Source organism: Colius striatus, chromosome Z (assembly GCF_028858725.1).
Source record: "Colius striatus isolate bColStr4 chromosome Z, bColStr4.1.hap1, whole genome shotgun sequence".
Taxonomy (NCBI): Eukaryota; Metazoa; Chordata; class Aves; order Coliiformes; family Coliidae; genus Colius; species Colius striatus.
Window position 1 is genome coordinate 11408687 of NC_084790.1, and position 27496 is coordinate 11436182.

The following is a 27496-nucleotide window of genomic DNA, read 5'->3' on the forward strand; positions in this document are numbered from 1 at the left end:
TCAGCCAAAGACATTCACAAAGATATTTACATGCTTACAGAAAATTTTGCCCATGCAGAATTTGGCTGAAAGGTTGCTGCTGCATAAACACACATACAATGTTTTTTAAAAGCATATGCAAAACAGTCTGTAAAGAATCACAAATGTAATGCAACTTATAAGTGAAATTTGGTAATTCAAGAAGATTAAGACTTACTCAAACACAAATTCTTCTGACCAAACAGGGTTCTGCCCTTCCCTGATGTGTGTTTTTGCTACCTGGACACTGTTCAGGTAGATGTTACAATAAGGATTTGTAAAATGCTTCACTGGGAGAGTATGAGCTTCTTCTACGTGCAGAATGAGACTGCTAACCTAAAGAAAACCCAAACACACAAACAAAATTTATTTTTTGCTGCCAAAGCAGAAATACAAAACACATGAATAAATTATTTTGTATCCTCTATGGAGAGGCTTAATGTGACTATATGAACACTGAACACAAACTAAAATTTCCTAATTAGAAGAGGAGAAGCAATAGAAAACATTATAAGAGGCACTAGTGACAAAATAATAGTAATTCATGTAATTACTTACAAAAAACCTCCAGCCTCATGTTTTTAAGGCATCTTGTTTTCTTTTTTTAAAATTCTCTGAGATATTAGGATTTGCAAATACTAACTTCTGTATGCACAGATAATTGTACTGAAATCAAAGACTGGCAACATCAGTAAGACCCAGGGACAATGACAAATAATGGCTTTATTTTGTGCTTTCCTAAGATTATGTACAATTTTCTTGTGTTATATATTAAACTGTATTCCTGTATGTAGATGGGGATTTTCTTCACTTCTTGAAGATTTCATATTGTCCCTCACTTTTGCAGCTTTGCTTTTGCAGTTTGGAGCCCCCAGTTTAACCTGCCAATTTATCTGTGAATTCACCTAATTTAGCTCATTTATTCAGAAGTATTCAAACATCTTTACTATTACCGATGGGGTAATTATGCATCCGGAAAAATGTTTTACTTTATTACTTTCTCCACTGTCTATTAAAACAACTACATTCAATATTCCTAACATTCAAAAACATAAGAGATTCTTGAAGTATTTTCCTGCTATACTCTGAATACTTAGCTATTTACGACTATCTGTCCTCTACTTCTGAATTCTGGCAAATACAGCACTTCCAAGAGGCCAAGAGAAGCTAAGCCACATGGTTCAGCATGTATTTGTTACTGAAAATGAGTAACAGGTGTTAAATAAGCATTTTGTTTATGCACCACAGAATCATAGAATAGTAGGGATTGGAAGGGACATAGAGATCATCTAGTCCAACCCCACTGCAAAGTCTGACAAGTTTTTAAGGCTTCCCATCTGTGGTGAATCTTAAAATTATACAAATCTTTCTTAAAGGCAATACAAATCATCTTTACACTTTTATTCTAATATGATCAGGAATTAACATACACAAAATCATGTGCTGACAGCCCAGAGCCATTCTAGGTTTTCTGTATAGAAGTATTATAAAAAAAAAGAAGTAGCTCAATTAGCTTGGTTCCACAACGGCATCATGTTAACTTCAAAAAGTAAAGTAAGTACAAGCAGTACTTACTAATTTTGAAAGAAAAATTTTAGCATTTTTAAGTATTGTTTTGCAAGGAGAGAAAATATTCCTCCACATGCACCCCCAACCCCACAGTATCAGCTTCACCTGACGCAGACGTTTATTTGATGTTCCTGGACTGGTTTTTCTTAAATTGCAAAACATCTGCAGAGCTTTCATCCAGTCCTAAGAGAGAAGGACACAGAATAGTGTAATAACACAGTCAGATAGAGCTTCTTACAGTGGAGCAGACATCTAAAGAGTTTTTGAAGTTTTCTCTAGCTTGGCAAAACCTAAGTTTTCTCTGACTTCCCAGCATGCAAGTTCAAATATTAAAGCCAAATTATTACCTTTACTGTGCAAAAACTTAATAAAGGATTTGCAAATCATTTTCCTTTTTAAAAATACCAAGCGTTACTGATGGATGTACAGTGTAACCTTTACCAATTTTCCAGCCTAATAATATTAAACAAAATTATAAACGGTATGCAGAATGAAGTAAAACCTGCTTCCTTCTGAGAAAATTACAGTTAACATTTCAAACTGCTGTGATTATTCTATCCAGTACTTCTGTATGTCAGTCAAAATACTCTGTATATGCCAAACAATAACTAACCCAGTATTAAAGGAGAAACATAAAAGCATATAACCAACATTTCCCACCTTGTTCACAAATAAAAAGAAGAGTGGACAGATGTATTCCATTTTGATCAATGAAATAAACAGGTTGCCTAACACCAAAATGCCTGTAGAACCTTGGTGTGCACTTTTTTTAAACAAATAAGCTGCTAAGAAGTCACTGCAGACTCACCAAGCCATCTTTGAAAAAGTCACTGTAGCATGAGAAAGCTGCTAACAGAGCAGCTTTTCAAGGGGCCTTTGGAAGGTGGAAGATATAGCCTCATTCTCTAGTTTTTGTTTACCAGCCACTGAGTTCTGTACAGTTCTTGCAAAGTGCAAAACTTAGGTTTTGACCAACAGCCTTTATCAGTCTGTATCCCAATGATCCTCCATCTGTTCTAAAACCACACTTTCACACCATCATTAAAAAACATATAGCACTGTTTCCATTTTACCCTTCACAATATCTACCACATTTTAAAAATACAGGAACATGTAGTGCAGCTACTCTCAGCTAGACCACTTGGTAAGTTAGGTTTCTGTTTTCAAAAACCTCCCACAGAAGGAAAAGGTTTCAGCTATGCATCACACAGTTTCAGTAGCTTGTTTCTTACTCTCAGAAGGAATCGCTATCGAAGAAACAAATGCCTCCTAAATACTCTAACAGAAATATTTCCTGGATACATAATTTGCCTCTATGGTCAACTCACAACAGGAAAACCTTTCCGCTTAAATGCCAAAGCTTAAAGCAGTGAGAATGAATAATGTGCCACAGTAAGCACAGTGACACTAGCACACAAGGCCATATTTTTTATTCACTTCTCTTTTGTATAAATCATAAAACAACATGCAGTCTGTAGGATGGTACCACTTTGATTTTTTTTTTGCCAAACTAAAAGAGAACCCTAAAATACAAATGAAAGTATTATTCTGTGAAGTGTTAAAGAGTAAGGAAGTTCTACCTCAGAAAAGAAATCTTTAAACTTTCCTGCCCTAAAGTTATATTATTAAAAAGAACCTCCAACACTGTATTCTGAACAAATGCAGTGAACAGCCTGTAAAACAGACCAAAATCAAAAGTAGATTATACCTAGTATGTTCAGGGAACAGGACAGAATATTCTGTCTTATATACATACCTAATTCTTTTATTTATAGACTAGAAACGACATCGCAGATATGACAAAAATGAATGTAGTGAGTGTGAAAATTACTGTATATATTCTTAATTACTATACAGTATGCTGCTTCTCAAAGACAGTGCTTTAAGAGTTGTAAGACAAATGCCACTACATCATTCTCATGTCATCTTGCTGACTTCCATAAATTTGTACCAATTTAAAATTTGTGCTTTCCTTTACATACAGCAGAGGAAAAAACTAAACTTAAACAGCCTTTATGCTCTGTTAAATAGCAGTCTTTTACGAGTACACTAAACATCTTTAAGCCCATTCAAATACAACCAAATGCAAACCTTACTTCTCATATAACAGGTGCAGTTCGGAGCTGTGGACATTCCAAGATGTAAGCTTAATAAATAAGGACTCTCTCATCTTAGATATGCTCTCCTGCTTGTGAATGAACTTCATAGAATTAGGCTCTTATCCTGCAATTCTCCATCAGTAACAGTAACTGCTAGAGCACTAGTAATTAAAGGGTACCAACTAAACCCAGAAAATCTACTTTCAGTGTACTATCAGGGCTCAAGGCAATGAACAACCACCAATTTATGGACAAGAAAATTAACTGCAGCTGTTCAATTCACTTTGGTCACTGGGCACATACACATGCATTAGTATTTCAGTTTGTTTCAAGAGTGTGCCTTTGAAGAAAAACTCTTACCACTTAACCATTTTCTAGTTTATTACATGGAAAAGTCCTGGAGAGTAAACTATTCTTCTGAATTGAACTATGTAAAAAAAAAAAAAAAGTTCTCCAGAAACATACAATGGAAAATAATGGAAGTTGAGTCCATGGGACCCACTGGAATTTGTCCAAATTAAAATCTCTCATGAGCAAATAATGTAGGTGCTAGATTCTCAGCACCAACCATTACCCTCACAGACCCACTACTACTCTGTTATAACCCCTGATAAAATAGACATAGCCACTATTTATTATACACTTGCTTCCTGCTTCACAAGGGTAGTATCATTGAATACCAAAAGACAAAAAAAATTACTTCTTAAATTATATTTACCAATAAAAGCTCTCACCTGTGCTTGTTCTGGAGTTTCGCCTGCAAAGTAAAAGATGTAATGCTCTTCACTAAAGTGCTGAACTACTATCTGAAAACAGTTTGGCCTTAAAAATAAACAAAACAAAACAAAAAATTTTTATTAATCTTTGAAATACTAATGGACACCTTCACTTATTGATCTGTGTCAAGACAGTTTACACAGCGTTCATACATTTCTGCTGTCTAGAAGCAGCACGGAGTATTTAATCAATTTTTGTTTCTATACATGTAGCATCATCACACATGGAAATGAGGAAGAGGTCCAGCTAGAAAATTTCATGGGTCCTTCAAAATTTAATTTTGGTTTAAATGTATTATGTCATTTCAAGAAAACTACACTTCAGTACTGCCAGTTTGTTTCCAAATATTGCAAAGCTTTTCGAATGGTCTATACTCAATAGGCACTTATGCTGACTTGACAGTCAAAGCAAAAAAAATTGCCATCTGGTAACAGAAAGGACTTGTCAACAAGGACTATTCCTAGACTTTAAGAGCAGCAGAGCATCGGATTCAGTTTCCAAACAATTAATCATACATTAAAGATCTGTTATTTCAGTTCTGGAAACAACATTAATATGATGTTATATTAATGAACATGTTCCATGGTTCTCATGACCAATAAAGTGTACTGCATCACCTACTAATCACTAAACGTATATGGCTGAAACCTCTACAATCTTACATGCGATTATAGTGTCCTTGCCATTTTGTATACCTCCATTTATTTACTGAAAAGTCACTAAAAAATATTTTGTTTTGTAAAATTACAAGGTATTTAAAACCACGTTTCACTGATGACCTTCCATACTGTGCTCAAGGAAATTTCTCTCTCTCAAAACCAGCATTACATGAAGGATACTACTTTTATAAAGTAGTTTTAGTCTTCAGTTCTCCCATCCATTTCACTGCCTGGAGAAACACTGGCACAGGAGTCTGTGGCCATGCCACGGAAGAGTGGAGGAGAGTGGGAAGTAGCCAGGTCTAGGGCTAATTAAATCATTGTCATCAAATAACCACGCAAAGCTAGAGAGTTCACAGTACTTCTGAGAGAAGGGCAAAAGCAGTTTTCACCAGCTACTTAAAATGCAGGAGGAACTTTGCCTTAGCTGCAGTTCCTCACAAACAGCTTCCTAAACTATTGAAACCATGCATCTCTTCCTGTCCACATTTAGAAAAAACCACTGCCCCACTACATTTCAAGCTATAGTGAATTATTTCTTAAAAGCTGTTCAATGGACAGTCACTGTTAATCAAACTGTTCCTTGTTTATAATAAACACCTGCTCAATTGCCGACTTACACAGGTAACATTTCAGTAATTTTTTTATTACTGTTCTGGTACTCTGCATCTATGCTCCCTAATTTTATTAGTTTCATGGATCTTTTACTTAAAAAGATTATAAAAAAACTACAGATCAAACAAAAGCACCAGTCTGCAGCTTAAGAAATGCCACTAACTTTAAAAATTTCTCTTGAAGGTTTTTCACAAAAATAACCAGAAATTGCTTACACACAGTTTTTTAATTAAATATTTAAGATTCACAGTATAACACCGTCTAACACTTGTAGGAGTAAGTATACTTCTTATTCTATGTTACATTGTAATATAGGATGGTGGATGTTTTCTTCTAAGTACAGATGAACAAGTATGATTTTCCTGTAATTACCAATGGTATCCAAAGGACTTCTGATTCTCAACTTACTTGCTGATGGTAACATCCCTTGCAGTTGGCAGATTTTGAATACCAAAATTTTACAGTAAATTAGATTTTATATGAAAATTAATATAGTAATAGTGCAAAAAACATTTTATGTGGATGTTGACTTACATGAACTAGTTTACTACTAAGTTGGTCTTATGTAACAAAAGTACTTGTTCTTAAATAGAAAAGTACTTACAGACTGTCTAACTAAGTTAGCTTTCAAATATCTATTAAAAGAATGCAGCTCTTTTGGAACTGACTAAATCCTTTTTCTTGTCAATGTCTTTTGTTCAAAAATATTAAACCCTCAGTTCATAGTTTCTAACATCTGTAAAATGAAACAAGGAACAATTAATGCACTCAATATTCAAAAATGGTAATGCAAAAAAACCTCAAATCATCATCTTCTTATTTCACAGTAAAGCTTTAATATTGAATTCTAAAATTCCTAACTAAAAGTTTTGTAGAATTGTTAGCAATCAAGTTGCCATGGCTAAAAAAGTTACTATTCATTAGCTAAACCTGTTTCTATATGCTCATACAATCCACATCAACTACAAACGCTTGGTATGAACCAAGAGCCTCAGTGTAAGCCACAGCTACTGGTTCACTAGCAACGTGTTGCCTATGTCTTGTATGTGCCTCAAACTAGCAGTCAACTTCCCTGCTGCATAACAAGAATTAAAATCCATTGTCCTACCTGCCAAACAAACTGTCATGTACTCCGTAGACTGAACATACGCTAAGGTCTATTAGTCCTTTGGGTTTTGTGGCTCTTTTTTCACTTTCAAAATAAATAAGTTGCGCATCATTTCCCTCTAATATAAAGTACAAGTTTTTCCACCTCTTTCCTTTACCTGTGGAAGAGTCAAGCAAAATGTTACAATAATGTTTAAAACACAGTGTAGCTTTCATAAATGAACAGTTAAGTTTTTTGTCAAATGACAAACAGAACAACAGCTTAAGTTGTAATATCAGTACATATACTCAAATTCATGCAGCTTATAGCTAAAGCTGAATCCATTTTGTAAATGTAGATAGAGTTGCAAAAGAGTCTATAAACATTTTCTCCAATTTCAACAGGATTAAGAAAGTATATATGAGCTGCCTGGACAGTGAGTTTCTGTCTGGACAGTGTTAAGGCTATATCTACACAGTTGGCAAATAATGATACTGTGAATCCTATTTACTACAATTAAGAAATAGACTCTTGCCATGAGAAAGTTACTGGTAAACTCTGACCAATGTTTAACAGAATGCATTTTAGTATCTTAAACCAGTGTGGCTGAAGAACAAAAGTGGTAAGATGTTATATGCAAACTTAAGTCAGAACCATGCCTCGAACACAACTCTACCTAAGAATCTGGCTTCAGAGAAAACATTCTCTGAACTACGATAGACTAGGAACATTCTGCAACTAATTAATGTGTAAGTCACTGTACCACTTAGAAAAAAATTTTCAGGCATAATGTTTTACTTTGATCATCATAAACCCACAATGGGCCTCAATAAACAAGTACTAGTGCTCTCTTGAAAAGATAGGTCAAACATCTACTTGCACCCTGTATCCTAGATGGAGGAGTGATTTTACTGAATTTGTCCCCTATGCAGCTGTGTGCATTTTAACACCTACTCAGTATCTCAGGTTGCACATTTGAAGAGTCTCATTACCTCTTTTAACAAAAGGTTTTCAACTAATTCTTACTTGATTCCTCACTCTATGACATCTCTCAGAATATGCCCTCTCAATAGCAGATACGCTTTACTTATTCAGTTCACAGGTCTACAGTTTAGAACATTTGAGGTTTTTCTGATGTCTCTTCTATATTTGGCTATATGCAAAATCATACCCTCTTTCTCAATTTTGTTTGTAATCCAGATTATGATCTGCAACTTATCATTCTAGTTATGGTCTCTGTCATTTGCTGAAATTTTATTACTGATAGTTTTTCTGCTTCCATTAACATCGATTTTTCAAACAGAAACACACCACTTGGTAAGGGACTAGATTCCACAACTTCAAAGATTTGCTCAATGGCAACTCTTCAGGGTTACGCTGACATGAGTCAAGCAGTCAGCTTTTAACGTATTTACTGCGTGCCATGCTGACTGTGGCAGTGTTAGAATCCTAAAACATAAAATCATAGAATCATTTGGTTGGAAAAGATGTTTAAGGTGACTAAGTCCAACCACTAAGCTACTACTATCTGTAACAGTTGTTATATATCTTGTACAGCAGAATATACATTTTAAATGTAAGATTTATAGCATATGATCTAACTTGGAATAACAAAATTCCACCATTTCTGTTCTCCAAAGGGCATACAAATTTAGAATATTCTACCTTTCTCTAATCTACCCTATTAGCTAGAATTTAATGAGTTCCATGTTAAATACAAACACTTTTTATAAAATTATACTTTCTTTAATCAGTCTGAATGCTACTTTTGAAAAGCATGTTTTTGTGTTGTCAATCAATTGCCAATCAGTATTTTCACACTGCATGTAATCTTGCATAGCACGTTTTCTTGTGCATGTACTATTTAAAGAATTCTTTCATACTCTTCACATGCTTTCTAGAAACTTTCGCCACTTCAAATTTTTCCTTTCTAGTACCACTACTAAACTAAATTCACTAAGGATGTCTGTTCAATTTGGAGAAGAGAAAGCTTGCTGGGGGGTGACCTCATTGCAGTCCACCACTTCCATAAGGTGGGCAGGGCACCTTCTCTCTCTGGTGACCAGACAGGACACTAGGAAATGGAATGAAGCTACATCAGGGGAAGTTTAGGTTGGACATTAGGAAGGGGTTCCAGTGGTTAGTCACTGGAACAGGTTCCCTAGAGAAGTTGTTGTGGCAAAAAGCCAGTTAAAGAGTTCAAGGGGCACCTGAATGACACTTAGTCATTCAGTTTAGTGTTAGGTAGTTCTGTGAGGAGCAGGACTCGATGATCCTTTTCAGGCCTTTCCAACTTGAGATATGCTATAACTGTATGATACATACTTGCATTTTTCAAAAAAGTATTTTACAGAAGTAAACATAACTCACTTTTTTTCAGAAGATAACCTTTTTTGACAATGTTTTTATAAAAAGCATCCTTTGTTTTCCGACGAATTGTGTTGTAGATTTCTTTTCCATCCACTGTATCGTTAAGCACTTGCTCTTGATGCTGGTAAACATGTAAGAAAAAACATACTTCAAGCTCAGAAATCACCATTAAAAAACTGCATACTGTGAAGCTTCAACCAGGATCATCTCACTGAATGCTGCCAACTCACTATTATTATTCTCTCATGCATTTTAATAAACTAATTTTTCACACAATACCCTTGCTAGAAATGAAATTATTTCCATATTTCCAGAATTATTATAAACAATTTTCAATATAGACCAACTCCTACAAAGTAACATTTTGTCTTTTCCATATTAAATACAAAGCAGCATCTTCCATCATCTTTTATGTTAAATCTGTGCAAGACTTTAAAGATTTTTATCTCTGTCTTCTACCAAAGCTTCTGAGAATGAGTAGTCACAGATAAATTCTGAAGCAGTAAGAATAGGGCAGATCACAACTAAAACCAACTCAAAAGTTGCACAGTCCCTCATTAGAAGGGATTAGAAGTCACATGTTCTCATTGAGTAGAACTCAAGAAAAGAGAAGAAAGCAGAAACAGAAAATAGAAAAGGGATAAATTCAAACAGAAATCTGCAGTATCTGGAAATGTAAGTAACAGAATAGAATGGCTGATAGTCAAGCCAAGTTTGACCTGATCAGTTAAGCTGATCAGAACAAGTTCTTTAGTCGTAAGAAAACACGAAAAGCGAGACTGTCAACCAGTAGAAACAGTATTGAGATGAAAAGCAACACAGGAGCTGGCTCATAATAAATATTTTACTTGTTTTCCTACCTATTTATCTACAAGAATTTATGATTCTGAGCAACATGACAAAAAAAAGAAGAAAAATACTTTGGTAATTAACAGGAATAACAGGATCTACAATGGAAGCAACATCCAGATGTTTATGAGCTTAAGATAATCTCTGCAACATAACCACATAAGGAGTCATGCACAAAACAACAGATGTAGTGACAAATATTTTGAAGTAAACTTCGTTTTAGACACTGGAAGTCAAATCAGACTGACCCTGACAGTATGGAAGAGTTTTGGATTTTTTTCCCCTCAAAAAACATAGAGCATGGTATTATGTGGAAGGGAGATAACACAAAACTGAACATAAAATTGCACCATTGAGCACCAGATTTTTAAACAGTCATAAATATATATGAATACATCAAAAGACACTGAAATAGTCTCACATGGAAATTTAATTAATGCAGATAAGATTAATACAGGAATTGTAGCTGCACATGGAAAAATAAAATAAAGACAATTACTGCCATGATTGAAACGGAATCATTGAGCATGAGGAAAGTCACTAGAGAAATATTTTAAGAAGCAGTCTCAGGATTCATATGTTCTTTTTATCCCAAACATATCACCAAGTGCAAGTGAACAGCAGCAAGTAACTAGGAAGCACTGATGACAATACAATTAGTAGTAAAGACAGAATAACAAGGTATAAGTCTAGTAGTACAACCTAAAAGTTATACCTGTTGACACTGGTAGAAAACAGAGAATTAGAAATTTGAACAGTTGACTTCATAGGAAGATGGAGCTATGATAAAGTATGGCTATGACAATGTACTGGGCCTGGCAGGGATGGAGTTAATGTTTGGAACAGCAGCTCCTGTGGTAAATTGCTTTGGTTTTGTGACCTCAACACTGTTGATAACACACCATTGTTTTGGTTCTTACTGATCAGTGCTTGCACAGCCTTAAGACCTTCTGCCTCTCCTCAGCAAGGTGGCGTGGGTGGGCAAGATTCTGAGAGGGGACAGAGGCAGGACAGCTGGGATGTTCGAAGGGGTATTCCCTGCCACATAATCTCATGATCAGCAATAAAACTGGGTCGTAGTGGTGGTATATTCCTGAGTGACCACTGCTTAGAGACCAGCTGGCCATCAGTCTGCTCATGGCAAGTGGTGAGTGATTGCCTTGGCATTACCCCTTCCTTTGTTGATTAAACTGTATTTCTTCCAACTCAGGAGGTTTTCTGGTTTAGCCCCCATCCCACAGGAGAGAAGACTGAGCAAACAAAGGTGTGGGTCCTTAGGTGGTCACCAAGGTCAACCCACCATCTATTCTATGGTATATATATATTCTAATACCTATTCTATGGTATTTCTGTTAAGTATTTTCCACAGAGAAAGAGACTTGCCCATGACATGGTACTCTTAACTGTTCAGGTCCATTACATTTAAGGAAGGTGAGCTTGCACCACAATTAGTGGCAGCAGACCAACTATGAGAACAGTACGAAGGGACAGGATCAGCTTAGCTATGCTTAGCTGAGTGAGCTAAGGAACAATAAAAGAAATGTTCACATATTAATAGGTCAGATGTCCCAAAGGGGTATGAATTGACTGTAATTCTATTTAGGGAGGAAATTAAAAGCAAATTTCTAACTGCAGAAAAAGGAAAGTTTGGGAACAAGTATACACGAAGTATACTTTATAACTAGCTATAAGCTTATGAAAAGTTAGATGATATGGTGTACTTATTACTGGTAGTCTCCTGAAATGAACTTCTGCTATGGGTAAGAGTGTTTCAGAACAAGCCCTGCCATCATCCCTGAAGCTTTTCTGGGAGTACAGGTTTCCTCTGGCAGAAGAAAAACCCCAAACAAAGAAGACAGGAGGGCAGCCTGGTTCGGTCTAACACGGGACTAAGGCACAGCATAGTTGAGACAGTGACCAGAGTTAGGAGCACAAAGGAGAGGATGAACACCTCAGATGAGACAGCTTACCATATTTTGTTGACTACAAGCCAACTTTAGGTAAGTGAATGCATTTGAGAATAAAAGAAGCAAACAAGCTGAAAACATAAAAATTGGAATTATGCTGTTTAGCTATCATTGGTATCTACAATATTCATAAACTGATTTGATGGGGATTAGATCTGTGTCTTCAATAAGAAATGCTCAGAGGTGAAATCTTACCTGCATTGGAACAGGATCTTTAAGGTAATATCCTTCAACAATCTGTTCTTTTCTGTAGTGCTCAATGATGTCAGCAATACTGTTCCAAAAAGAAAAGAAAGATTCAAATATTAAACAGGTTGGTTTTTCCTCTGCTTGAGAATTTGCTTTTCCACACAACCACAGAAAATTCTGTGAGAAAGTTTTCATAAAATCAAGTGTTAAACACCATAGTCTCAACATTTAAAAGCTCTCAGAACAGCAATGAAAAATTACTAATATACTCAAGTGAAGAAAGTTCACAAAATTGTATTCAGAGTGTGTTAGTTTTAAACTCTGCAAAATGTTTTAATTAGTTGTTTGAAATTGTCCATGAGGGCACTGCTTCTTCCATATTCATGGAAGCTCTCCAACCAGGTTGAAAATTGCTGTTTCATTGACGATAATTTCCGAAGTCCTGGAGTAAATTGGGAAGGGAAATAGGAGATACTGCAAGTGCAGAGCAATTTATTTCTAAGAGGACAGAAATAAAAAAAAAACAGAACAGTTTTGTAGCAGAGCTTATACAGATTATATTTGGAAATCACTGAGTTACCCTGTTAAATTAAATACTCAACTGGCAGCAGACCTCTACAGGGAAGCATTCATTCACCAGATTCACACTGCAATTGCATTTGCAAGGCTCAGGAGAAAAGTAGTGACAGATACAAGCTGAAATTCAAGTAATTTGAGTTGCTCTCTTAACTTCTTTTGCAGTTACTGAAATTTACATTACAATGAAGACTAGCAACATGAACATGAAAAGAAATTCATCATTCATATGCAAAATATCAACCTAAAAAAAGAACTAAATAATGAAGTAGAAAATAAAAACATGCTTGTCATCTCCCTTCAACCACACTTAGCTGTGTGTGCAAAGATAATCAACAAGGCATCCAGCAATGAAATCTTTGACCTATTACAACTGAATACAGTTGTGTCCAACTTAGGACATTTGAAAATGTAAAAATAATCTCAAAAACATTTAAATAAAGCTATACGCAAAACATTTTTATTGACTTTTCTCTCATTCTGAAACTAATGCATGCTTAATAAAATCACTAATCTTCTTAAAAATATTTTTTCAGGTATGCAGAATGACATTGATTTCTTTTCTGGTATAATAGAAAACACTTTATTTCACTTACTGAAATGCAATCTGTATATGCCTTTTTCTACATTAAAATACAAATTTTGCCACACTACAGAAAATAATGACTCAGGCATATTTTACATGTCAAACACCTACTCCCAAAATCTTGTCATAATTAAAAAAGCATATGTAATTTTTCTCATTCATCAAGAATACCTTTCGACTGTCAATGCATCCTCTCACTTCTTGGTTAAAAATGTCAGCAGTATTCTTCAGTGTAAGGAGCAAATGCCTAATTTCTTCTAATTTTGTATAATCGTCTGAAAACCAAACTGTTGTACTTCAAATCGAGCAACTAAGGTCTTGGCTCTGTAGTCCTCTCCTCCCCCAAGTGAAGTCAACTCAGATGGTCACTTATACATTTTGCCTACCCCTATGATAGCTCAAATGCCTGAACTGAAAACTGCAAACACAAAGATACCAGTTATCTCCAGACAAGTACACTACAGAATGTGAATCTGCAAGTGATCAGAGTTCTCTAACATACAATACTTCAAGCATGAAAACAAAGTGAACACAAAACTTATCTAAAGGACAGGAAAACAAATCACAATTTTCCTCAATGTCTGATAGCAAGAAAAATCATACTTAAATAACATGCATCAAGAAAGATATAAATACACATGGAGTTGAAAAAAAAAACCCCTTAATTTGGTTTGATATACAGAAATAAAGATGTATCCCAATACTATATTACAGTTACTTTAATAATTTTTAAATGTTTAGCACAGAGCCTGTTAGGTTCCCCAGGTCTCAGCTACTTGTATGATTTATGTCTTTCACCATCATGAGCAGTAGCATTTTTTCAATACTAAAAGAGTGAACTGAGAGTTATTCCAATTAAGAATCCAGGAAGCAGAACTAAGAAACACCATTCTATACCTTGTTAAGTTATAAAGGCAAAGAGCTAATGTTAAACCAAACTTATTCAGCCTATCATGATACATATTATTCTATCAGTTGAAATAAAATTAGCTTTCAGTCATCTATTCAATTTTCAAATTTTGCTGTCCCAAATTCAAGGTATCTTGAAAGCCTCTTCATTCTATAAATTATGAGGCCAATGTTGCTTATTGCCTCCTTTGCCACATCACCAAAGAACCCCTCACTTTACAGGGTCTTTTTGAATTCTCTGTTACATAGGTTGAATCTTAGAAAGAAGGCAGGAAGAGAGAAGAAAAGGACAAACAAATCACCTGGTATGCTTTTCTTACTGCATGTTATAAAAGCAGAATTGAAACATTAAAGGCTATCTTGTACAAAAACACTGAAATAGACACAGAAACTCTTCACAGAACAGCTGAGCACAGAAGTACCTGTAGAGACCACTTAGCCCAAGTCCTCCACTCAAAACAGGGTCAATGATAGTCCGTTGCTCTGGCTCTTGTTCAGTTACATCCCAAGCACTTCCACAGATGGAGACTCTGTGGTAACTTGTTCCAGCATTTGATTACCCTCAGAGTAAAAGCCAGGCATCAGTAACTGCCTGTCTTTAGACTGAGATATCATGACACAGTTACTAAAATCACAACTGTACACAGTCTGCCTCTGATAATCTATATAGCAGCCCATGCTGTGCTGCATTTTAGATGTGTGACTGAAAAGCTGTATTGATAGCAAATCAGTGTTTTGACTACTGCTGAGCCATATTTGCAGTGTTGAGGCTTTCTTCTTTCCCTACTCTGCTTTCCTGTGCACACTCTGCAAGCAGGACAGGTGTGGGCAAAGGGATATTCCTTGACATATAACATTATGCATAGCAACAACAGGTCAAGAAAAGGAGGCCAAACAGGACAGTGGAGACTCCCAGCCAACATTAAAAGGCCTGTGCAAGAGTAACTTCAGAAAGCAGCTGAACATCCTGCACTGCTTGCGCTCTCCCTGCCCTCAGAACAGAGAAAACAGGTAAATGCGACAAAACACACAGGTCAAGATAAAGACAGTTTAGTAAGTGAAGGGTAGAGGGAGGATACTTGTGATGCAAAAGATATCACTCGCTACCTCTCACAAACAGACTGATGCGCAGACAGGCTGACACAAACTTTGGAAGACGAAACATTCACTCTGTTTTTTATTGCTGAACATCTATCTTTAGCCAATTTTGGTCTCTGGAAAACAGAGGAAGCCTCAACATTGTGCAAGGACTGCTCAGCAAGAGTCAAAACACCAATGTGTTATAAACACTGTTTTACTCACAAATCTGAACCATGGAACTATACTTGCTGCTGTAAAGAAAATTAACTCCACTCCAGTCAGATTCAGAACAAATATCAAGAATTGTCTTTGTCAATTTCTCCATGAAAATGTAGAAAGATGACTTAAGGTGCAATTTGTCATCTACAGAAAAAACAGAAAGATCCACAAAAACTAAATGCTTCAATACAGTCCATGGGAAAATACTCCTTCATTATACAGTCAATGTAACTGCTGCAATATGTATGCAATATATTTATATTTATTTTTATATATTTTTATAGATATTTATATTAAAAATGCTTCAAATGGACTCCTGTGCAGTTCAGACTACAAGATTCCTGAGACCCCTTTGTGTATGACTACCTGGAGTAACTTTCTGGAATACAAACAGACCTACTATTGCCTATATAGGTTACCCAGTGCCATGCCTGGGTATTCAAAATATCCAAGAAAGCAACCAAACCTTTCACTTCATGTTTCATTACTCTTCTTTATCTTCTTACTTTTGTATGGAAAATCTTGGTCTATAACTTCTTGAGACTTTAATTGTAATCAATATGCTACAGATCAAGAGCAGATTGTTTTCGTTTTATCTTTTTCTGCAATTACAAATCACAAAACCTGTAGGAGAATATGAAAAACCCTCTACTACCAAGAACAATTTTGTACAGATCTAGTCTAATACTAGTATCAGATTTTGAAGGAGGTACTTTGGGAACACTTGTTGGAATGCTTTAATGTTAAAAAGCTTACAGCTGAAGGAAACTGTCAATTTAAACAAGAAGCAGCACTTCTTGAACTTGAAATTTCCACCTTGAAGACACAATCTACATTTGTAGATAAGCCACAAAGGCAGCACTCTCTGCACAAAGAAATGCTTATAAATATCTTGCCTAAGTTAATGTTTTGTATATGTCTTCTGGATTCAATGCCCTAAGGCCCTCTTTGTTGTTTTTCAGTCACTTTCAACTATTCCATTCAAAAAACATCATTTATCTTCACATATTTAAAGATTTCTTTCTCACTCTGTCCCCATTTAATTGTGCTAATACCAAGAATTAAAAACCCCCCAAAGTTTTTTCCTCTTTCCTGCTCCTTCTTTATTGCCCTCTGCAGATCTTACATTACAGAATTTGTGTGGTTACCATCTTCATTTTGCAGCTTTATTATCTTGCATTGTGTACTTCATTAGATGTTTGAACTTTCAGAACTTGCAGTACAGTAGTAACTCTTCACAACATGCAGAAGAAATCAAGCCTATTAATCTTCTTTCACAATGAAGAAGTACAAACTAGGTACTAAAATATTTTAAAAATTATAAAAATCCATTCTACCATAACTTACTGCTGCTTAACTTTACAATTTTTTTTTCTGCTCAACACAATGGAAAGCATCTTCCTCAGAAAAACATAATTTACATACACATCTTAAGCAGATCCAGGACTGTATTCTAAAGTAAAAACTTAAATGTTTTAACTTTCTGAAGTTATACTACTTAATGCTGAAAAAAAATAACACTAGCAAGAGTTTCACATCACCTACAGTGGAGGCTCCTAATGTATCATCCTCATTCCATGAGAACATCTGGAGGCCTAATTAATTAGACTAATTAACTTAGAATGCATTCAAGCAGCCTGAGCGTAGGTATGCATAGGTTCATAAGGTTCCAGTTGTTTAACCTCACACCGTTGCCTATTCAAAGTTGTATGATAAAGTACACTGAACTTCGTAGTTAGGAGACCTTGACATTCTCAGACACATCAGTTGATGGCTCTCTATCCACTCAGAAGCCAAGCTAGCAGTGAGAGAAATTGTTCAACCAGGAGTGAAGAGTGCCCTGGTTCTAGGTAAGCAAGTCTGGAAAAGTGGGTATTTTGTGAGGCAGATAACATCTCCATTAGAAGGTGAATTTTCGCTACTGAGAAGTCTTGCATCCACAACTCTAAAAACAAGACTATCAAAGATGTAGCTCTCTTGATAGCTTCTTCAACAAAAGAGGGGACTTATCTCTTGTTATTTCTTATTTTGTACAAATAACAAGATTTTAGGCAATGGCAAATCAAATGCATCCCAAGTTTGCGAACTCTAAATAAAATTATCTGTACTTCTGACTCAAGTATCGTACACCTATTATAATGCAATGCAAGGATTTTTCTCAACAAAGAAGGTATTTTTCCCTTTTCTTCTAAATAGTAATTTTTATTATGTGAAAAGCCTACTGAACACTTCAGATAAAATTTACATTTTTATTTTCCCTTTTCAGGACTACAATTGCTTCCGAGACAACATGGCATTCTGTTAATTACAGATGGATATGATCCATACAATCCATAATTTATAAGGTGAAGAAACTGATTCACAGAAGAAGGACAAATACTTCACAAGAAACGTGCTACACAAAGCTTGCAGAAGCCTAAGAACTTGCTCAGTTTTAAGTATCTACCAAGCAAGTGAGGCAAAATGTATACTAGTAAGAAACTATAGTCATCAAATCATAGCAGAAAATAATTATCAGGAGGAAGTTACAATAATTCTTTCCACATTTTTCTAACTGCTGAAACTTACCTATTATAATATCTGCCTCCCATCATAAACTGATTGTTTGATGTTGGACATATTTTAAAACGCTGAATATTTTCACTGGTCCGAAAATAAAGTGAATAATCACCAGGTGTATTATCTGAAGGCCTCACAAGAAAACCGCACACCTGACCAACTGAAAAGATATCATAAAAGTGTTACTTACTGTTACACAATACCTTACCAAATAGATTTCCAAATAATTATCAGGAATTTCACACTTAAGGAAATACAAAGTCAGTAAGTTCAGTTCCAAAAGTGATGAACTAGATGAACTAGTACTGAACTGCAAAATAGTTTCACCACAGCTGGCATTCTAGCCACATTTGCTATCTCCTTACAAAGCTGTACAAAGAAAAGCCTGACAAAATGCTTTCAAAAATTAACAAATCTGTTCTAATATTTAAAGTACATTATTTAATAATGTGGCCCAGAAATACTGATATTTTCATGTACAGAAATATTAGCTGTGTGAAAGGCTAAAAAGTTTGAAATATATGTTTCTTTAGGTATAGAAAAGCATATTCTTCACAACATTTTGATTAACAGAGCAGCAAGTAAAAAAAATTATTTTTAATAAAATAAAATAAATCTTGTCAACTGTATTTGAGAACATACTAAATACTCATAGCTGCAACAGTTTTTTCGTATGTAGTATTTTATTGAGGTAACAACCAGAAGGGCTGGTCAGATTAAGGCTCTCCTGTATGTTCACACATAAAAGGAAGTTTTGTCACAGTTTAACACAAATGGAATTACTTTGTGCCGTTTCACTGCCACTGTATTTCAATCAGAAATACAAGTACCTGTCATCAGCAAATTGTAAGCCTCTTGTTTGGAGATCTTCCCATGGAACCATCTTAACAAAGATAAAAAAAAAAAACATTAGAAAGCAAAACTACCAGCTCTCTCTTTTTTTGTCTGTAGTGACATCCAAGGCTTGGGCACCTATGAACTGATTTTTATTGAAAACAACCTAATACATATAGATGAGGTAATCAACAATTATGCTAATTAATGATTCTGGTTCTAACAACAGCATGAAAAATCTAACAAGCAGATACATTAAAAAATTCAATTAAAATGCCCAACACCTGGAGCTGACATTCAAATCCAGCTGTGTTTAAATATGACAATGAATTGTCCAAATTTCAGATAATTTGATAGCATTGTTCGAAGTCGGTCTCATACAGTAATGTACTTGAATCATTAAATCCAAAGCTCAAACAATGAGGTTAAGCACTGTACAGAAAAATTCAGAAGAAGCAGCTGTAGAAATAAAATCCAGCTTTGTTAGGCTACTGAACACAAACTGCTTTGATTTCATACTCTGTACCTTACCAGAGTCCTGCATCAGAACAGAGTTCGTCAGCCTCTGTTCACTCTCAGTCTGATACTTAGGACTATACAGGACTAGTAACCTACTCTGTCCTTTAAATGAAAGCCAAAAATATGACCTCTTTAACATATTAGAAAAGAGACGGAGTTCGAACTTTCTTTCTATACTACCTTTCAATGGTATTTTCTGGCTACTGAAATGTTCAAAGAACCATTGTCTCCCCAGGATTCCTGAGTGGCACAAATAGCTGTGGACAGACAGTCTCAAAGCTCCAAGCATCTACAACAAACTACTAAAAATCCTATATTTGAAGGCATCCCTACTGACAAATTGACTAGCAGAACACTCACAAACAGAAAATAAACAACTAATACACCAGTGATTTTCTTTTTCTATTAAAGTAAGAGGAAATGCCTCCTTCAGCTATCAACCTCTTGGAGACTGCAAACTGCGCGATAGAGATAAAGCAGCAGGTGCAAATGTGACAGGCAAATGGAAGACAGATGAAACAATCAAGCCACTAGGTTTTTTTAACTTTCTTTTGCCAATCATCTTTACTACTGGAAACAATCTATTAACCAGTTGACGTATGAATACATTTCTGATTCAAAATGGTATTAAGTATTTTAAAATATTTAAGTATTTAAGAAAATAGAACAAGTCTTGCTGTTTTTAAAGTTTCATTATTATTACATGGAGCTAACAGCGACAAACAGTAACTCTCATTTTTCTAATGGTACTTTGCTCCCTCTCCAGCATTTCAAGTTACAGAGATGTGAAAAAAGGTTACCTCAAAAGCAAACACTATATTCAAGAAATACTCCATCGTGCATATTTTGGCTGAAAGTTATCTCAGGGACTCAAAGATTTTAACACTGCAAAACCCATTAGCAAAAGGCATACCTATTACAGTACTCTTTTATGTTAACTATTCAGGCATCTTCAGCAGCTAGTACAGAAAAAAGTCTTGAGAAGAAAAAATAAATCTCTGGGATTCGCCCTCCCAAAAGCTGGGATATCTCTCCACTGAGGTTTATAGTTATGATTGCTTTTAATAACAACAACAAAAAAATTCTTACATTTTGCCTTCATGTGGATCTTCTTCTCTTCCCTAATGAGAAAATTAACATATTAAGTGAATGACAACAGTACAGCTAATTTTAAAATAAAAAGCAACTTCACAGGTTAAGACCTTCTGTACCAAAAAAACCATTAAGATTTCTGAGACATTTGTGAACTAAAGGGCTTATTGCAGTTCTATGAAAAGAAGTTTTCCTCTTCATTGACTAAGTGGAAATTCAGCCAAAATATGTTATTTCAGAGGACTGCTTGTGCCATGTTTCAAGTCTTTCTTTAGAGCTGACAATTTTTTAAAATCTCAGCTTTCCTAATGTTAACTTAAACACCGATCTATGAGCCTACAGACCAATAGCCTAGTACTTCACTTCCAATTTCGGTATTCACATCCTGACACAGATCTGTGAGAAGTATCTTCAGATAATACTGCTATTAGCAAAACACACATACTGCGCAGGAAAATATTATCAAACATTTTTGATAATATCTCATTCCAAAGCAATGCTAAGCTTGTTAAAAAACACAATAAAAAAAAAAAAAGCCCTGAAGTTTATTAAAACATCTATTCCTCTAGACCAATTGAATTATCTACAGGTCACCTGGTTAGCTTCCTGAACCCACACAAGACCTTCTACGTATAAATAACTTCATCAATACATTTTTAACCCACACGTCATCCTTAAGAAAAGGAAAAGAACTATCACAATGAAAAACTAAATTCCACATCGTTTGTGTTTCATGGCAAAACAAATGCAATTAAAAGAGTAGCAAATTCTTCACCTGGACAGCCGAGTTTAGGAAACTACCTAGTAAATTTACAGTATCATTAATTTCTATCTCCTCTTTGAACACATGAATAAGTACTTTCTTGATACTGAATTAGGCTTAAAGATTTGTTACGCGATTTTAAAATGAATAGGTCTAATTACTATGTTTAAAAAACCACATAACTAGAAAACAAGCAGTTAAATGTAACTAGTTTGGGTTCATTTTGTTATTATTTTACCATCCATTTAAGAAATTTGAATATAAAATACTTACCACTTCTTCTACCAGATCTTCTACAATAAGACCTTGCTCATCTGTCCGTAGGTTTGTAACCCACATCCAGCCATCTTCCAATTCATTGTGGACAATAAACATGTCTCCTTTAAGGAAACTGAAGAGGGTTACAGCAAGATTTAAATCAGAGATATAAAAATACAAAGTTTAATGAAAACAATGAACTCTTGATTATAATTTTAGCACAATGTTTGAGAAATCAGGTTCGTGGGAAACGCACAAACTAACATCCCAAGCAGCATGTACTTTTCCTGATAGTTAAGTGGCTACTAGGTATGATATTTCTACTTTTGATTTACATTTAGTATCTAATACACACTTCAGGTGTGTCAACTTCACAGTGTACTAAGGATATATAAAACAGAAATAATACAACAATGATATTAAAAGATAGTAATATTGTTCTTTTATCAAGACGAACCAAATTCTAAACACAAGTAAAATAACCAGAGATACTCTTACTAGCCTATTAAGACAATAATACTGATTTCATCAAAAACTAATCTTGCATAATAAAAGCTTGTGAAATAACTATTCTTTATATTCTCACAGATGAAGACAAGTGCTACAAAGAGAGCGCAGAACCAGAAAAGCTGTAATTAGCTACAAGAAAAGAATAAATAAGAAGCATTAACATGTCTAAGAGTTTTATTTCTGGAAGGTTACTGCAAGTTACTCTTTAAGTGTTATCCTAAACTCAGGTCATATGAAGACTTTCACTGTAGCACAGCAAGATTTCTCGATCAAGTTTGATGATGCTTTTTCCCCTTTAAGTTGGTAGGTGCACTAAGGCACTCAATCTATCTTTTTATTCCTACACATAATTAGGAAGCCTTACTTGCAACATACAACTAGAGAGTTCCTTAGCTATTTTATCAGCTTCTTCCCATCTGCTTAGAAAAACATAATTTCAAAGATAAGTATCCCGACAGAATTCTTTGAAGAGTTCAGACAGGACTAGACTGTGAACTTTGGGATAAATTTCCATCCTAATGATGATACAAAGCTCTCAACATAACTTTCTCTGTATCTTAGGATAATACTCCCAAAAACCAAGCCAAGTCCCAATTCAACTGGTGCATTAAATCACCTTATGAAACCAAGACTGTCTTATTAGGGAGATTAGAAATTACTACAAATCTCTTTCAAATCCTCCTGCTTTTTCATCTGAAAAAAAATATTTCTGACATCTCAAGATAGCAATATCAACTAGCACATGCTCTTATATTGGGTAGAGAACTGTTGTTTTTCTTGCATTTATGCATAACACCTCATGAAAACCCAAGACAGCTGAGTATTGTCTACACTGACAATCCCTGACAAACTGAGGTACGAATGTCAGAAAGGAAGTAGCAGTTACTGGAAAAGTATGAAAATAAGACAGACAGGTTCACAATTCTCTAATTTTAAAAAATCCTAAAATTAAAAGAGACTACACAATTAAAAAGTATCATTTGGTCAAGATAGATTTTTTCCAAAAGGAGTGAGGGGTGAGAAGGGAAGGGAAAGTCATCCTTACTCAATTTTCTTGATAAAGTAGTCACCAAGTTTCTAAGCACAGGTAAGAAAATACTAGAACATTAAAGGCAAAGCTTTTTTAACATTATTCCTTTTTTGTTATTTCAAAGAGTGAACTAAATATTGTATTCTTCCATTTCTTTCCAGTGGTCAGAATTACAAGATCACAGAATCTCAAGGGCTGGAAAGGACCTCAAAAGATCTTGTAGTCCAACTCCCCGTGCCAGAGCAGGCCACCTAGAGTAGGTCACACAGGAACTCATGCATGTGGGCTTTGAATATCTCCAGAGAAGGAGACTTCACAACCCATGTGGGCAGCCTGTTCTAATGCTCCCTCACCCTCACAGTGAAGAAGTTTCAACTTGTGTTTCTTTGCAACATCTTATGTTCCAGCTTGTACCGTTGCCCTTTCTCCTATCATTGGACATCACTGAGAACAGTCTGGCTCCATCCTCCTGACACCAACTCTTCATGTATTTTTAAACATTAATGATATCACCTCTCAGTCTCCTCTTCTCCAAGTTAAAAGAGGCCCAGCTCCCTTAGCCTTTCATCGTAAGAGAGATGCTCCACTCCCTTTGTGGCCCTGCGCTGAACTCCGTCCAGCAGCTCCCTGTCCTTGAACTGAGAGGCTCAGAACTGGACACAATTTGCAGAACTGGTTTGATGTGAACTGTTTCTCTGCTATTAGCCAGTGATGTAGCAGTTCAGGAAATAAAAAGTCTAGTTCATTTATTTCACAATCTTACGTGGTGCATAAATCTTCCCCCCCCCAGAAAAAAGGCAGAATTATAACATTACTAATTTTACTTCTATAAATCTAATGTAACTTCCCTTGTAATTAACACAAACAAATACACCAAGGATAAAGTCTTACTGCTTACTGCTTTCCAACACAAAAACAGAGAGGCACCATCTTTTAATCTAACTTTGTTAAGTTTGAAATGTAACTGGACAGTGTTTGCATACGAACACACTCTTAAATCACTAAAATTTAAAAATACTCAAGAATTTCACAACTGCTAGTATTATTCAAATATACCTTATTTCATCAGTTTCTGGCACTTTGGTGTAAGGCAGAATTGCTCGAACTCTTCTTCTATCCTCCACAGGCTACAATTTAAGAGAAGAGAGCAAAGATAATACTTTTGCATATTTTTAACTGTAGGATCCCTGTGTCCAGCATTACGCTCCTCTGAGGAAAAATTACTTATATCTCCCCTGAAGTTCTAAATTTTCAAAGCTCAAAATCATTGAGAGCTAGAAGAGCATAGTTCATAGTTAGCTGTAAGAGTTCTCATTTTGTTTTCTAGTAGGACAGTACATTTATTGACTTAAAATTAGTAAGACAATTCCCATAAAAATATACTTTCAAACTGGAAATTTTGAGAAGTTTAACACTCAGAAACATCTCTCTCTAGGTTTTGAGATTTTGGCTGGGGAGGGCAGAGGGACCTATGCAGTGGTTTATTTCATTTAAATTACTTGTATTGTTCTGAGGATAAGCACAAGAAAGAAGTCCTCTCTTCAGAAACCTTGCTTATTTCCAGATATTTTGAAATCATTGTTAGATACACACAAAATTGTAAAACGCTAGAGGTTATACTACAATGGTGCTCTTGACTAGCAAAGAACTTCACATTTTCTCATTTATTTCTGCCTGCAATGCTATTACTACTTTTGGAGGTAACTACAACACCTAAACTCTAGCTTTCTCATTACACGTATTTATTAAAGAGCACTTTTTAAAACAAAACAAAGCATTATTTTGTACCAGTAAGAATGCATTTTTATATTCATAGAATGGTAGGGGTTGGGAGGGACCTTTAGAGATCATCTAGTCCAATCCCCCTGCAGAAGCAGGTCAACCTAGATCAGGTTGCATAGGAACATGTCCAGGTGGGTTTTCATGATCTCCAAAGGAGACTCCACAACCCCTCTGGGCAGCCTGTGCCACTGCTCCGTCACCCTCACAGTGAAATAGTTTTTTCATATATTTAAATGAAATATTTTTTGAGTATATGTAGAACTACAGGAAACTTTCTACAATGCTTTTTCCAAAGAAAACTCTAAATGGTGATTAAAGTTACTAACACTGAAGTAAATGACATTTTAGAATTTGACTGTGAGAACTGTACTACTTGCCTCTGGAGGTGCTACTGGAAATAAGAGCTTTTCCCCTTTCAGCAAACAGGACACATGACTGTAATAACCGATTAGGTCTGAGAGTGAAGCAAAACGACGTCCACCAATGTAATAGTCTCCACACATGGCAATAATCCTGTTAATGAAAAGTAAAAAGAAGCTTGACATAAGTTTTACTATCAATCTTTAAGAAAAAGGAAACTAGGATAATGGTTCATTTGTAAAGCAGTGTCTATATACAGCAGTATTATAAGCTCTCCAGAAACATGCATGTGTATCTCAGCTAATGAATATTCCATCAAAAATTGCAGATATATATTGCAGGACACATCAGTATTTTAAGACTCTAAAGGAAGTACTAATTCACACAAAAAGCCAGTACATTTCCCAGAACCAAATGAAATTAAACAGAAAAATGTAATTGTGCATGTCCCGGAAAACTGAAATAATACACACAATAGCATTCATGCTTGTATCACACAAAACATAGTCGTTTTATGACAGTTTGAAATTGAACAAAGTATTGCAATATTTTAACAAGAAATAAATGCACCGATTTATACAATGCAGAAGACAAATACCTGCAAAAATTATTTTTCTTTAGCATCCATAGATAAAGTTAAGAAATTACTTCAGAATAATCAAAGTAGCTTCTTGCACTGAGTTTAAAGATTTCCTAACTAATGGGGAAAAAGCTTACAAAACATTTCAGTAGTTTAAGACAACAAAGAATTCTTACAGAATTGTTCACTTTATTGTTTAAGGGTTGTATTGTTCTTAAAATACAGAGATTTGTTAATGCATTGTCATATGAAAAATGTGAAGTACCTTATCTGTTCACAGTGTTTCTCAATACAAATTCTAAAAGCAGTCAGAAATTATTTAGATACAAGTGCTGACAGTATTCAAAACATTCCTATCATATTCAAGAGTCATCTGCTTAAATGAAAAAGTACTTAATCAGAAACATCTTTAGCAGTTTTGACCAGACAATCCAAAGAAACAATCACACCATGTAAATGGGTGGCATCAGGGAGATCTTAATGATTCTAGCAACATACAAATCGAGATGAGTCCTGCTCACTTGCGTTCTTACAAAAATGCAAGAAATCCAAAAACAAATTATTACCAAGTTAAGCACACTTTGCTGTTAAAAAAATAAAATCTAAAAGCTCATGTGAATTGTCTCTCAACTTTCCAGAGGAGAAAGAAATTATTTCACAGAATGGTAGGGCTGGAAGAGACTTTTAGAGATTATCTAGTCCAATCCCCCTGCAGAAGCAGGTCCACCTAGATCAGGTCACACAGGAACATGTCCAAGTGGGTTTTGGAAACCTATAGAGAAGGAGACTCCACACCCTCCCTGGGCACTCTGTGCCAGGGCTCCTCACCCTCACAGTGAAATAGTTTTTCCTTATGTATAAATGGAACTTTTATTTTCCAGCTTCTTTCCATTACCCCTTGTCCTGTCACTGGATATAACAGAAAAAAGTGATGCCCCAACCTCCTGACATCCACCATTTAGATATTTGACAATATTAATGAGATCTTGCCACAGTCTCCTCTTATCTCGACTAAAAAGCTCCAGTTCCTGCAGCCTTTCCTCATAAGAGCATACTTCAAAATAAATTTTAAGCATACTTCTAAATAAATTACCATACCAAAAATATTTGAATCTTCTTAATGTTCTAGTTCATCTCTGAGCTCTTCACAAAGCCTCTTAACAACTCCAAAAAAAAAAAAAAGGAGGGGAAAAAACCTCCCTTCCCATAACATTAGACTGCCAAGAAACTTATCCTTCATCTCAAGTAAGTACAATATTTATTTGTTTCTTCCATTTTTACTTTTCATTAGCAGGTCAATATTCCCAGAAAAAATCATAGAATGGCAGGGGTTGAAAGGGACTTTTAGAGATTATCTCATCCAAATCCCTTGTAGAAGCAGGTCCACCTAGATCAGGTTGCAAATGAATGCATGTCCAAGTGGGTTTTGAAGATCCCCAAGGAAGGAGACTCCACAATCTCGCTGGGCAGCCTGTGCCAGGGCTCTGTCACTCTCACAGTGAAATAGTTTTTTCTTATATTTAAATGGAATTTTTTGTGTTCCATTACCCCTTGTCCTGTTGATAGCTACTATAGAAAAAAGGGATGTCCCAACCTCCTGACACCCATCCTTTATATATTTGTAAATAGTAATAAGATCT

General features: G+C 35.3%; 1 protein-coding gene across 2 annotated transcripts in view; it reads right to left on the reverse strand.

Annotated features, from left to right (window-relative positions):
* RASA1 (RAS p21 protein activator 1) overlaps positions 1-27496 on the reverse strand; it is a 63515-nt gene that overhangs the window by 16944 nt on the left and 19075 nt on the right. For both annotated transcript variants that reach the window (XM_062017610.1, XM_062017611.1), the window contains exons 3-14: positions 25294-25429; positions 24191-24261; positions 21610-21727; positions 20571-20602; positions 18959-19011; positions 18138-18288; positions 12206-12284; positions 9195-9315; positions 6846-7002; positions 4421-4508; positions 1693-1770; positions 197-354 (exon numbers count right to left, since the gene is read on the reverse strand). In XM_062017610.1, coding sequence (XP_061873594.1) covers positions 197-354; positions 1693-1770; positions 4421-4508; positions 6846-7002; positions 9195-9315; positions 12206-12284; positions 18138-18288; positions 18959-19011; positions 20571-20602; positions 21610-21727; positions 24191-24261; positions 25294-25429 — 1242 coding nt within the window. The remainder of the gene's footprint in view (positions 1-196; positions 355-1692; positions 1771-4420; positions 4509-6845; positions 7003-9194; positions 9316-12205; positions 12285-18137; positions 18289-18958; positions 19012-20570; positions 20603-21609; positions 21728-24190; positions 24262-25293; positions 25430-27496) is intronic.